The sequence below is a fragment of the Entelurus aequoreus genome, linkage group LG01 (assembly GCF_033978785.1).
Source record: "Entelurus aequoreus isolate RoL-2023_Sb linkage group LG01, RoL_Eaeq_v1.1, whole genome shotgun sequence".
NCBI lineage: Eukaryota > Metazoa > Chordata > Actinopteri > Syngnathiformes > Syngnathidae > Entelurus > Entelurus aequoreus.
In genome coordinates this window covers 47,427,295-47,441,380 of record NC_084731.1, presented here as the reverse complement: position 1 = coordinate 47,441,380, position 14,086 = coordinate 47,427,295, and the positions used below count along the sequence as shown (strand labels likewise).

The window sequence follows — 14,086 nt, the reverse complement described above, 5'->3', positions numbered from 1 at the left end:
GTTGGATAATTCCCCAAATGTACACGATTGTGTACATAGTGTTGAGCTCAACAGCGAGTATGCACCTATTGATAAATGTATTTTATTTATTTTTTTAAATTGTATAAATTATATAAACTTTTATTTGTAATCTGCAACATTTACAAACAATCAATAAATGGATAAATCGATAAATAATAATAAACACACAAGTACAAAAACAGTACAAAACAGCGCCTGGGGGTTGTAAACTCAATAAAGTAACTAAAATAGAATGCAAAATATTTATATGTATAACAAAATGTAAAGCCATAGGCTCACACAAGTTCTGTAAATAGTTTAAATTTGGAATTGATAAATGTACTGTACGCTAACAATAATAAACACGTTTAGGCGTCGACGAGATTGTTTACCTCTCGCGATACTTGGGAGGAGCTCGGAGACCCGGAAACATGGCGACAGAACATGGAAGAAAGTGGGACCGTTGTCTTGCAGACACCGCGGTGAAAACAGGTATACATCACTGAGAACACATTATACGTATTATTTCTGAAAAGGTATTTAGTGTTATGTATGTACAAGACACGTCGTAGTTGAGCATAGAGTTATGGTGTTTTAGCAGGACGAGAACTTCACCACTATGTGTGTGACTCCTCACTAAGGTCAAATGAATGGAAATGTGTTTACTGACGAAAAGCTTATTACTACATCATCTGATGTGTCAACATATATTTAACGTCTAAATTAAAGTCTGCGTCGTTGTCTGGAGCAAATTGTCATTTTTAATCTGTACGATATCCACTTTTATGGAGACATTAGCTGTGTCCCAATGCAGTCTTTTCAGCTGCAGCTGGAGCGATGTTAATTGATTGTGTCACATGTTCACATACTATTGCTTGCGGGCAGATCATCAAAGTGGAGGAAATATAGACCTAATAAAATAATATATTGTGAAGCAAAAGTTGTTTTAGATCAGGGGTCTCAAACTCAATTTGCCTGGGGGCCACTGGTTGCAGAGTCTGGGTGAGGCTGGGCCGCAAGAAAAGATTTCTTAAAAACATTATTTTTAAATGTCTTTATTTTTATTTTCAACACAAAATAAAATCAAAATATAAATGAACAAAATGAGAATTAAGTAAATAAATCAGTCATAAGTAATAACAAGAGAGGAGAAGCCTAGCAAAACTTCTAGCCATTATGGACAACACCTCCCACCCACTACACTCGGACCTTGCGGGGAGAATGAGCACGTTTGGTGGAAGGCTCAGACTCCCAAAATGCAACACGGAACGACACAGGAGGTCCTTCATACCGACAGCCATCAGACTGTATAATGCATATGTTCCTTGACTGCACTTAAATGTAGAGTACATGTAGTATATGTAGAATATATTTATATTATTTATATATTATATATATAATATATTATATATATTATATTATTTATTATTATTCTTGTCTATTGTGAGCGAACTGTGGTGCTGAATTTCCCCCAGGGATCAATAAAGTACTTTCTATTCTATTCTAACAATAATAATTTGATTTCTCCAGTCAGCAACAATGTATACACATACACATAATGTGCAACCCGGTTCACTCTCTCATCTCCCTGGTATTTTGCATACTCCTCAGCATGTCTAGTTGTATAATGACGTTTTAAATTGTATTTCTTGTGCACTGCAACTTTCTCTGTGCAAATAAGACACGTCGGAGTGCTCCTGTGCTCAACAAAGAAATATTGCATCTCCCACTTTTCCTGGAATTGTCTTTGCTCATCACTAACCTTTCTCTTCACTGCACGCTTTGAAAAAGACATGTTTGGGGTTGTGAAATATATTTGTATTCAACCGACGCACGCAGAATAATGTTATTTCTGCAATGTGTGTCGTCCTGCTTGTCCTCCCGACAGCAACACGGCGGTCGGTGGAAAGTACCGGGAAAAAGTGACGGCTCCCGGAGTGTTATATGGCGTCATATAAAAATATATGTAGTATTCATCGTGTGAGGCAATGCAAATTAAACAATAATAAAAAACAAATAACGGTTTGAATTGGTCCAGGTTATCGGGGACTTTATTACTGACGGACAGGTGTCGCGGTGTGACTGCCCTCGTCTCCATGGCAACGTTTCTCTCGCTTTCACTAATTTGCCGCTTTTCCACTAACGCAGGGGTATTTTGGACCCAAATAACAAAAATCGTCTCTGTCTGGAGCCAGCGGGGGGGAGGGGGGGAGGTTGGGGGGCTCGCTGTGTAGTTTACAGCGAGAGAGAGAGAGAGAGAGCAAGAGAGCGTGCGGTCTCGTGGAAAAGCAGCAAAATGTTTCTTTGCTTGCATCACGCAAGTGACGTCAATGTTCGGCCCTCGAGAGCCATATACCACACCATGATTGGTAGATTCCTTGTAGCCCGGAAGAGTTAGGGCTACAAGGGATTCTGGGTATTTGTTATGTTGTGTTTATGTTATGTTACGTGTGGATGTTCTCCCAAAATGTGTTTGTCATTCTTGTTTGGTGTGGGTTCACAGTGTGGTGCATATTTGTAACATTTATAAAGTTTTTTTTGTACGGCCACCCTCAGTGTAACATGTGTGGCTGTTGACTAAGTATGCATTGCAGTCACTTACGTGTGTCTGTTGAAGCCGCATATAACATGTGACTGTGCTTGCACATTGTGAGTATGGAGAAAAAATGGACGCAAAACCTCCTGCCCTCAATATTGTTACCTCAGTATTGTTGACTTAATATTGAAGTCCTCAGTAATGTTGACGGGTGAAAATCGGGAGGGTTGGCAAGAATGCTTCAGCGCCGCACACAGCGCTGTCAAGCGCCATTCATATAAAACTCGCGGGCCGCACTAACATTAAACATTCATATTAAGTTGCGGGCCGCACAATGACGTGTCGCGGGCCGCAATTGGCCCGCGGGCCGCATGTTTGAGACCCCTGTTTTAGATGTATGTGTGTTGCTGTCGACAGATTTATCTCCTGCTCAGAGAGAAATCTTGTATTTTTGAACATAGTGAACTAATTTATACTGTAACTAACCTAATTTATAGAGCACTCTGGTCAGCTTTGTTTTTAAATATTCTGTGAGGCTTTTAGGATATCTGTACGTTAGCATTACATATAGTATTATTAATGTATTATTCATCATTTAAATCATTTTTACTCCTAACATTTATTATCTTTATAAAGCAAGGAAAATCATTTCAAAGTTATTATTTGTATTACATATTTATGAAGTACTTTATTGAGAAATATTATGTGATGATTACTGTATTAGTTTGTTTAAAAATAAAATTAAATATGTAGTACAACTGTCAGCTTTGCAAACTCACTTGATGATGTAGTTGTACTTATACCTTCAGAAACACGCTGGAGACAATCCAGATGGTGTTCCTAAAAAGGTCTTCATGGTCTTTCTTTTTGGAATCCATTCAGTAACATCACACATACAGGCCTCAAATTTTTAAGGTCAAGGCAAGTGTTGCCTTAAAGGAAGGCTCATATTTTAGGGCACCAAGACACGTTCAAAGGGCACTAAGGCAAACATTTTCTTTTGAGGCAGGGGCTCCAAAGCGTGTGTGTGTATATATATATATATATATATATATATATATATATATATATATATATATATATAATCACACCAGTATGATGATTCTGTGTCTACATTAAAACATTCTTGTTCATTAAGCAGTGGCACAAACATTCATGTCATTTCAAAACAGAAAGATTGTCAGAGACATTTTAAAACAAGCTATGAGTGCACTTTTGTGCATGATGTCGCTAAGATGATATATCAAAACAACACTAAATTAAAGTGCACTTTTTGTACAGAACGCCACTGCAATACTTAAAAACAAATAAAGTGCACTTTTGTGCATGTCACACAAGATATTTAAAAAACTGTCAAATAAAAAAGAGCTGCATAATAGGAAATCAAATAGTGTATGTCCTTGTCTATGTGGTAGGTTCCTGCGGAAGTTAGCTCCTTCTGTTTTTGACAATTTTTTTCATACGGTGTTGATCTGGAAATGGTTGCTTCGGCATTTTGTTGGTGTGGGACCGAACGGAGATGTTGACATGCGGAGTTACAAGCACTCTTCCTTCTCTAGCGGGTAACTTTTCAAATGATTCTACAAATTAGCAGTAATGCTACTTTTTGTAGCAACGCTTTTGCCGCATACTTGACATATTACGGTTGTCTGTTCAACATATTCCCGCTTGGTAATTAATTATTCTTCCTTCATTTGTTACCAGATTCGCACCTTCTTTCTCTCGTATTACCACTCGCACCGCACCGCTAGCAGTGTTTCCCATAAACTGCCAAAATACCTGTGGCGGTGGGGGCGTGGCTATGGGCGTGGTCACCATGACATCGAGAAATTTGCATAATTTACTACAATGATTTGATTTTCTCTAAAAAGGCTCAAAAAATGTATACTTACTAATTAATAATAACAGTTTTGTTTTAAACGTCCATCCATCCATCCATCCATCCATCCATCCATCCATCCATCCATCCATCCATCCATCCATCCATCCATTTTACAATATAATTACAACACTTTATGTACATATTTATATACAGATTTGAACAATAAGTTATTCACTGAAATATATTTATTAATTGTGGTTCTTACAAAAAATATATCTTATAAAATATAAAAGCTAAAATGTCTCAAAGCTCTGCCCCTTTAATTAGTGCATACTAAATAATTTAACTTTAGCCTACTACTACAACCATATTATTTACCAGCAACATAAAGTGAAACAGAGGCAGAGGTGTCCTGCCACAGTCAGTAACAAATAAACAGAAAACAGTAGTGGTGGTAGATAGACACAAACATCTGATCCACTGAACAAAGAGCTCCAAAAATCTTGAACTTTAGACTGCCATCAGTTTTACTCCCTACACTTAACCATGTGTTTCCTACTGCCTGCAGACTTTGCACCCTTTGTTATATACACATGTTGTGTTTATAATATAAATACATTTAATAAAGTCAAATACAAATAAGGCAACAAGAGAAGTATCCTACACTTCTCTTTTGTAAAGTAAATCTGAACAGCCGATATAGGCATCTACATCAACTATATGATTTGCCTGAGAAGCTGGAGAGGACAAAAAAAATAAAAATATATATTTTTTTAATTTTTAATTTAAAATGTTTTTTATTTTTATTTGTGGCGGACGTAATTCTTTCGTGGCGGGCCGCCACAAATAAATGAATGTGTGGGAAACACTGGCTAGCATCACAGCTAACGTTACCATGCCGCTACCTCTCTGCTTCGACAGTATGTGACATATGTAAGAAAGTACGCTTGTTTTATGTCTCTGTGAGGAGAGACAAGACAGAGAGTGAGAAAAGCCTGCAGTGTAATGCCCGCAGCTAAATGCAACTGTGTGAGAACGTATACTCGAATATAACGATATAGTCATTTTCTATATTGCAAAGAGACAAATATATATATATATATATATATATATATATATATATATATATATATATATATATATATATATATATATTTGTCTCTTTGCGAAGGGAATAAGCTGTAGAAAATGGATGGATGGATATATATATATATATATATACGTATGTATGTATATATATATACATATATACTGTATATATATATATATATATATATATATATATATATATATATATATATCAGTGTTTCCCATAAACTGCCAAGATACCTGTGGCGGTGGGGGCGTGGCTATGGGCGTGGTCACCATGACGTCATCGAATAATTTGCATAATTTACTACAATGATATGATTTTCTCTAAAAAGGCTCAAAAAATGTATACTTACTAATAACAGTTTTGTTTTAAAGGTCCATCCATCCATCTGTCCATCCATTTTACAATATAATTACAACACTTTATGTACATATTTATATACAGATTTGAACAATAAGTTATTCACTGAAATATATTTATTAATTGTGGTTCTTACAAAAAATATATCTTATAAAAGCTAAAATGTCTCTTAAAGCTCTGCCCCTTTAATTAGTGCATACTAAATAATGTAACTTTATTTCTACTACTACAACCATATTATTTACCAGCAACATAAAGTGAAACAGAGGCAGAGGTGTCCTGCCACAGTCAGTAACAAATAAACCGAAAACAGTTGTGGTCAAATACAAATAAGGCAACAATAATAATAATAATAATAATACCTGGGATTTATATAGCGCTTTTCTAAGTACCCAAAGTCGCTTTACATGTTAAAAAGCCATCATTCATTCACACCTAGTGGTGGTATAGGGTTGGGTATCGTATGAATTCGAACGATTCCGATTCCGATTCCGATTCCTGACGATTCTCGATTCCGATTCTTTTAAGGGGCAGGGTCAAAAAAAAGTTTTGGATATTTTAAATGAGCTAGCTAACCTACATACAGTCTTTCTGAATGAAATAGTCTGACATTCTCCATCAATTTTAATTCTATTAACTTTTTATGAACTTTACTATAAATTCCTCACAGGGCTGTTTTCAACTAGAATATAAATATCAAATCTATGAACTTGAATATAAATATTATAAATACATTTTCACAGGGGTACACTTTCCTCAAGAGAGCTTTATTTTTGAAAACCTCATGAAAACACATTTACACATAAGTGTATGATGCTGCAGGAAACCTCATGAAAACACATTTACACACACAAGTGTATGATGCTGCAGGTACTTAAACATGTTACCGTGCTCCCACTGATGGGCTAACCTGGTGCAGAAAAGCAAATAAACAATAAGAAACAACTTGCAAAACCCAGTCCAGATTAGCAGCAGGTACAGTATAAAATCAGAGACAGTTCTTGTTTAGGAAAATGACCATATCCGCCTTCTCAGGCAGGATGCGTGAGCGTTCTGGACAGATAGTGTCTCCTGCTGTGGAAAATACACGTTCGCTGGGTGTGGAAGAAGCTTGAACGCATAAATAGGAGAAAGCGAGATCTGACAGCAGGAGGAGGACGGTCGGCGCAGCGCGTCGAAGACGGGACATGCATTTATTTGTACTCGGAGGTGCTTCATCATGTTCGACGTGCACCCTCCTAAGCACGAAACAGTCCTGTCACACGTGTTATATTTCGCCGATATTTCATTTTTTTTAGTAAAATAAAGCCACACTTTTGACCGCCGACGCCCGCTATCCATGCTTGACTGACTCGCTCGGCTACATAGGCTCGGCTATGCTAACACTTCCGGCGGTGGGCGCTTCTTCGTTGGTGTTCAGCGGCTTCTTCTTCCGGTCGGCGGACTTACTCTTTTTTTCCGGTCGGCGGACTGGGTATCGAAACTAGGAATCGAAATTTAAACTTTTGAATGATTCCGGGAGAATCGGAAAGTTATTCCCGGTTCCAATCGATACTCGATACTCGATACCCAACCCTATGGTGGTAAGCTACTTTCGTAGCCACAGCTGCCCTTGGGTAGACTGACGGAAACGTGGCTGCCAATTTGCGCCTACGGCCCCTCCGACCACCACCTATCATTCATTCAACATTCATTCACCGGTGTGAGTGGCACCGGGGGCAAGGGTGAAGTGTCCTGCCCAAGGACACAACGGCATGGTAAGAGGCGGGGAGCGAACCTGCAACCCTCAGGTTTCTGACACGGGCGCTCTACCCACTACGCCATGCCGCCCCTACAAGAGAAGTATCCTACACTTCTCTTTTGTAAAGTAAATCTGAACAGCCTATATGGGCATCTACATCAACTATATGATTTGCCTGAGAAGCTGGACAGGACAAAAAAAAAAAAAAAATGTTATTTTTTATTTGTGGCGGACGTAATTCTTTCGTGGCGGGCTGCCACAAATAAATGAATGTGTGGGAAACACTGTGACGTATGACGTGACGGCATGTGACGTGTGTAAGAAGGTACGCTTGCTGTCTGTGAGAAGGAGACACAGGAAAGAGTGAGAAGAGCCTGTAGTGTAATGCCAGCAGCTAAAAGCAACTGCATGAGAACGTATACTCCAATATCACGATACAGTCATTTTCTTTATCGCACATAGACAGCTGACATTTTTACCGGTAACTTTTAATTCACATGGCCGTCTTAACGGTTAGGACACAGACCTGTGGGTGATGTGAAGGTGTGCTGGAAAATGCGGAACGGAAATTAGGGAGCAGCAGAAAAGTGGAATGTATTATTTAAATCTGTGCGTTGGAAAACACGGACCGGAGTTTTTTTTTTAAACTGGATCTGGATCTGCATTTTCCCATGCCTTGCCGATACACATTTTTTGGCAAATATCGGCGGCCGATCCGATCCAAATATGGGATCGGGACAACCCTAACACACGCACGCACGCACGCATATTTACTCTCGGCTGTTCTCGTTGTCTGTTTACCTTTGACCCACGCTTCCAAAATGGCAGCGCCCTTGTTGTTTATACCGATGTCTTAAACAATTGAAAATTGCTGCGGCAAACAGCAAGGGTGGTCGCTGCAATTGCAGCGGTTAAATTCGAGCCCTCCACATTACTACGCAGATATTATTTAAAAAATGTTTTAGTAAAAGCAAATCGAAATTTCTAATGTAAAAGCCCAGACTATTTTTTTTAATTATGTGGGCTCTGTACCGAGGATGTCGTTGTGGCTTGTACAGCCCTTTGAGACACTTGTGATTTAGGGCTATATAAATAAACATTGATTGATTGATTGATTGAATTAACTGTAAATAGTCCAGTGTAGCAACAATATAGCAGATGATGAATTTATTGAAAAATCCTGTTGTAAATCTTTGTACTTTTAACTGTATTAAGTGGAATATAATTTGGAAACACTGAAAATATTTCCCTATTTTGGAATATTTGCAATCAATGCAGGAAATTAATCACAACAGCAGTATTTTCAACACTTTGTTTATTTATACAGGTATAAAAATAACTGCTTTCAGGTATCCATTTATTTTGGTTCTGTTTTCCTTTAAACTGTCTTGAGTCCATTTCCTTGATTGTCTTAAACAGAACAGCATAGCAAACGTAAACACAAGATCACATTAGCAGTGATTCAAACACACATAAAAGTTAACATTTTCCAATTAAATACAAATGTACGTAGCGTCTGGAAACAACTACCGTATTTTTCAGAGTATAAGTCGCTCCGGAGTATAAGTCGCACCGGCCGAATGCATAATAAAGAAGGAAAAAAACATATAACTCGCATTTTTTGGGAAATTTATTTGATAAAACCCAAAACCAAGAATAGACATTTGAAAGGCAATTTAAAATAAATAAAGAATAGTGAACAACAGGCTGAATAAGTGTACGTTATATGACGCATAAATAACCAACTGAGAACGTGCCTGGTATGTTAACGTAACATATTGTGGTAAGAGTCATTCAAACAACTATAACATATAGAACATGCTATACGTTTACAATCAATCTGTCACTCCTAATCGCTAAATCATATGAAATCTTATATGTCTAGTCTCTTACGTGAATGAGCTAAATAATATTATTTGATATTTTATGGTAATGTGTTAATAATTTCACACATAAGTCGCTCCTGAGTATAAGTCGCACCCCCGGCCAAACTATGAAAAAAACTGCGATTTATAGTCCGAAAAATACGGGTAATATGTTTAAATGGATAAATAGTTGAAAACATCAATTATCAGGGTTACTCCAGGGTTTCCCCTACATCGTGCTGCCACACCTGTAAAATATTTTTTTTCATTTTTTTTTTTTTAACCTGAAGACAAGCACTATATTGTATACAAATGGGACCCCATTACCTCCCTGCTTGGCACTCAGCATCAAGGTTGGAATTGGGGTTAAATCACAAAATGATTCCTGGGCGCGGCCACTGCTGCTGCTCACTGCTGCTGCTCACTGCTCCCCTCACCTCCCAGGGGGTGATCAAGGGTGATGGGTCAAATTCAGAGAATCATTTCGCCACACCTAGTGTGTGTGTGACAATCATTGGTAGATAGAGAACAGAGAAGAGGAATTGATATACTGTGTATATAGTCTATTATTTACATACTACTGGCCATAATATGTTTGAAAAAACATCTCAGAATACCATAAAAACTTTCCTCTATGCTTTATTTATTAAAAAAAAAAAAAAAGTGCATCGCCTGTTAGGAACGCAACAACTGGTCACTCGGCAAAAGTTAGGAGAGAAATTTGAAAAGAAAGGTATTTTAAGTTAATGAATGCATTTCTGGTTTAAGCTTGTGTAAACGACACAAATTATTTTGTCAGTAATTACCGACTATAACCTTTGGACGTCTCTGTGTGGAGTGAGCATGTTGTCACTGTGCGTTTGTGGTTTTCTCTGGGAACTTCAGTGTCCTCCCACATGCCATAATATGCATGTTAGGTTAATTGGAAACTGTAAATCAGGCCTATTCAACTGGCGGCCTGCGGGCCATATCCGTATATGTTAGTGTAGTATGTTGGTCATCATCACCCAAATAGGCATTTAAACTGGGGTTGCTCATTTATGCAGTACTTCCGCCTCCCCACATGGGGGCAACAGCGAGGGATGTGTCACGATGAAGCAGCAGTGGGGTGAGTCGAAGAAAACTACTCATTCAACCCTGAAAAAAGGGGGGGTAGCACAAAGAGAAAATCATTTCATCATGTATTTGATTAGGACACACCAGACTAAATAAGACACTGCACATTTTAAGTAAACACCCAGCAGGATTATGTGACAGCTGCAATGAGGTAGAGTCAGTGAAACATGCAATCATTCATTGAGGGAAATACAGTAGAGAAAGGAGAAAACTAAGAGAGGAAGTTAGAAGACATGGACAGAAGGAGTTTACTCTAAAAGGGGTACTAAGCAGCAACCAGAACATTTTAGTGAAGTTTCTAGAAGAGAGAGGTTAATGGAATAAAATTTTGTATGGGAAGGTATATATGTATGTACTTATGTGAGGGAGGGCAAAGAGAGGGAACTCTGGTTCACACTCCAATCCAACAGATGGCGATAATGCACCTTTAACGTTGAGTAGCCTCCCATAAAACAAGAACCCTGCACATGTTAATAAGACATATAATAACACTTAGAGGGGCTGTTTGCAACATTTACACAGTGCCTGGAGGCAGCCAACTTTTCAATGTATTTATATCCCGCCCTCTTACGGCTTTTCATACATCAGCGTTTCTCAAAGTGTGGGGCGCGCCCCACTGGTGGGGAATAGAGACATGACAGGTGGGGCGCGAGGAACGGGAGGAAATTTCACTTTGATTTTTTTATTTTTTTATTATTATATTCTTTGATTTTTTTTTTTTACTATGCTTTCATTTTCTATACACACTGGAAATCACTTTGTGATTCTGTCTGTGAAATCCGCTATATAGATAAATGTAAATTACTTATTTTTCCTGTATGCTTTACATTTCTAGGTAGGAGCGAAAGTTTGACAGACAGCAACAGTAACTAATGGGGGCGGGGCTAAGCGGAAGCTTTGTGAAGCGCGAGTCACTGTGCGAGGATTTGCTGTTTTGCAAATACATAAAAAATAGAGCCACTGCTGATGAGCTGTTCAAGATAATGGACAGTTTCCTCAAAGAACACGACCTTAAATGGGAAAACTGTGTGGGCTTTTGCTCTGATGGCGCGCATGGCAAAGTCAAGAAACGGGCTGCAGGCTCTAATAAAGAGGGTTGCGCCAAATGCGCATTGGACAAAATGTGTCATTCACCGGGAAACACTCGCGTCAAGGCAGCTCAGCCCCGAATTCAATGAGGTTTTAACAGTGGCAGTGTCAAGCCTGCAACCCGATTTGAAAAGCTGTGCAGTGGCAAAACAGGCTCATTGCAGCCACTAATGCTGGAGTACTGTAAAAGTCATGTTCACTTGCCCTGTCCTCCTTTTTTTGGCAAAGATTGCAAAGTGGCACTTTTATTTATCATTTATTATTGAACTTGATGCAAGTTATTTGATTTATTATTGAACTTGATGCAATTTATAACACTTTTATTTGATTTATTATTGAACTTGATGCAAGTTATAACACTTTTTTTGATTTATTATTGAACTTGATGCAAGTTATAACACTTTGTTTTATTTATTATTGAATTTGATGCAAGTTATAACACTTTTATTTGATTTATTATTGAACTTGATGCAAGTTATAACACTTTTTGATTTATTATTGAACTTGATGCAAGTTATAACACTTTTTTTTGATTTATTATTGAACTTGATGCAAGTTATAACACTTTTGTTTTATTTATTATTGAATTGATGCAAGTTATTTTATTTGATATTGAACTTGATGCAAGTTATACCACAGCTGCACAGTTATTTTATTTATTATTGAACTTGATTTTATTTTATGTTATTGAATTTGAATGTATAAAACTTGATGTTACTTGATGTTCGATAAATTTGAAAATGTTAAGCTTGGCATTAGCGTTCTGTTGGGGCGATGGGGCAGGTGGGGCTTGAAAACTCCCCCTTGTCCAAAGTGGGGGATGACAAAAAAAGTTTGAGAACCACTGTCATACATAATGACTTAATTATGTGCGTACGTAAAGCATGTGTGCGCATTATCTTTAGGTGTTTTTGGCTAACAATAGCAGTTTGGATAGCTAGCATTAGCTGGCAGTGAATGTATATTATGTCATAACAACATGACTGTAAATTAGTCATGGCCAAAAATATTGCCACCCCTGCATTTCTGTCAGATAATGCACTACTTCTCCCAGAAAATGGTTGAAAATACAAATGCTTTGGTATTCACATGTTTATTTATTTTGTTTGCATTGGAACAACACAACCCCCCACCCCCTCCCAAAATAAAAATGCCAAATCTGATATTTTACACAGAACTCCAAAATGGACTGGACAAAATTATTGGCACCCTCAACTTAATATTTGGTAGCACACCCTTGGAAAAAATAACTGAAATCAATCGCTTCCTGTCGCCATCAATGAGTTTCTTACACCTTGCTACTGGAATTTTGGACCACTCTTGTTTTGCAAACTGCTTCAGGTCTCTCAGGTTTGAAGGGTGCCTTCTCCCAACTGCTGTTTTCAGATCTCTGCACAGATGTTCTATAGGATTTATATCTGGACTCATTGATGGCCACTTCAGAACTCTCCAGCGCTTTGTCTTAAGCCAATTTTGTGTGCTTTTTGAAGTATGCTTTGGGTCGTTGTCCTGCTCGAAGACCCATGACCTCTGACGGAGACCCAGCTTTCTGACACTGGGCCCTACATTATGCCCCAAAATTATTTAGTAGTCCTCAGATTTCATGATGCAATGCACACAGTCAAGGCATCCGGGTACCAGAAACAGCAAAGCAACCACAAAACATCAGTGAACCTCCACCATGTTTGACTGTAGGGATGGTGTTCTTTTTTTTTTTTAAGGCAAGGCAAGGCAACTTTATTTGTATAGCGCTTTTCATACACAAGGCAGACTCAAAGTGCTTCACAGACAACAAAGTGAAATGGAAGAAAATAAAAGCAAAATTAAAATGCAGACAATAAAAATAAAAACAGTGCGGACGTTAAAAGTTAAAAGATTAAAAGATTTAGCTGAAAGCTAAGGTGAACATAAAAGTTTTCAATCTAGTTTTAAAAGTAGTCAGAGTTGGGGAAAGTCTGACATCTTCAGGAAGTTTATTCCAGCTATTCGTTGCATAGTGACTGAATGATGCTCTCCCTTGATTTGAGTTTACTCTGGGAACCGCTAACATATTGGTCTCAGAAGATCTTAGTGATCTAGAGGGCTTATATAGTGGGAGCATATCAGTGATATACTTCAGCCCTAGACCATGTAGTGATTTATATGTGAGCAGGAGGATTTTGAAATCAATTCTTTGATGTACAGGGAGCCAATGTAAGGATTTAAGAATTGGTGTAATGTGCTCACATATTTTGGTCTTTGTTAGAACTCTAGCAGCAGCGTTCTGAACAAGCTGTAGCTGCCTGACAGTTTTTTTTGGGAAGACCTGCAAGGAGACCATTACAATAGTCTAGCCTACTGGTAATAAAGGCATGTACAAGTTTTTCTAAGTCTTGAGCTGACATGAGCCCTCTAAGTCTTGTTACATTTTTGAGGTGATAGTAGGCTGATGTTGTTACTGATTTGATGTGACTGTCGAAATGTA

The 14,086-nt window shown here is 38.0% G+C and overlaps 1 protein-coding gene across 1 annotated transcript in view; it reads left to right on the top strand.

Annotated features, from left to right (window-relative positions):
* Positions 1 to 374: 374 nt before the first annotated feature.
* The window catches only part of LOC133630760 (MICOS complex subunit Mic10-like), a 33,651-nt gene continuing 19,939 nt past the window's right edge, over positions 375 to 14,086 (top strand). The window contains exon 1 of the mRNA XM_062022519.1: positions 375 to 492. Within this exon, the coding sequence (XP_061878503.1) occupies positions 432 to 492 (61 nt within the window). The 5' untranslated portion in view covers positions 375 to 431. The remainder of the gene's footprint in view (positions 493 to 14,086) is intronic.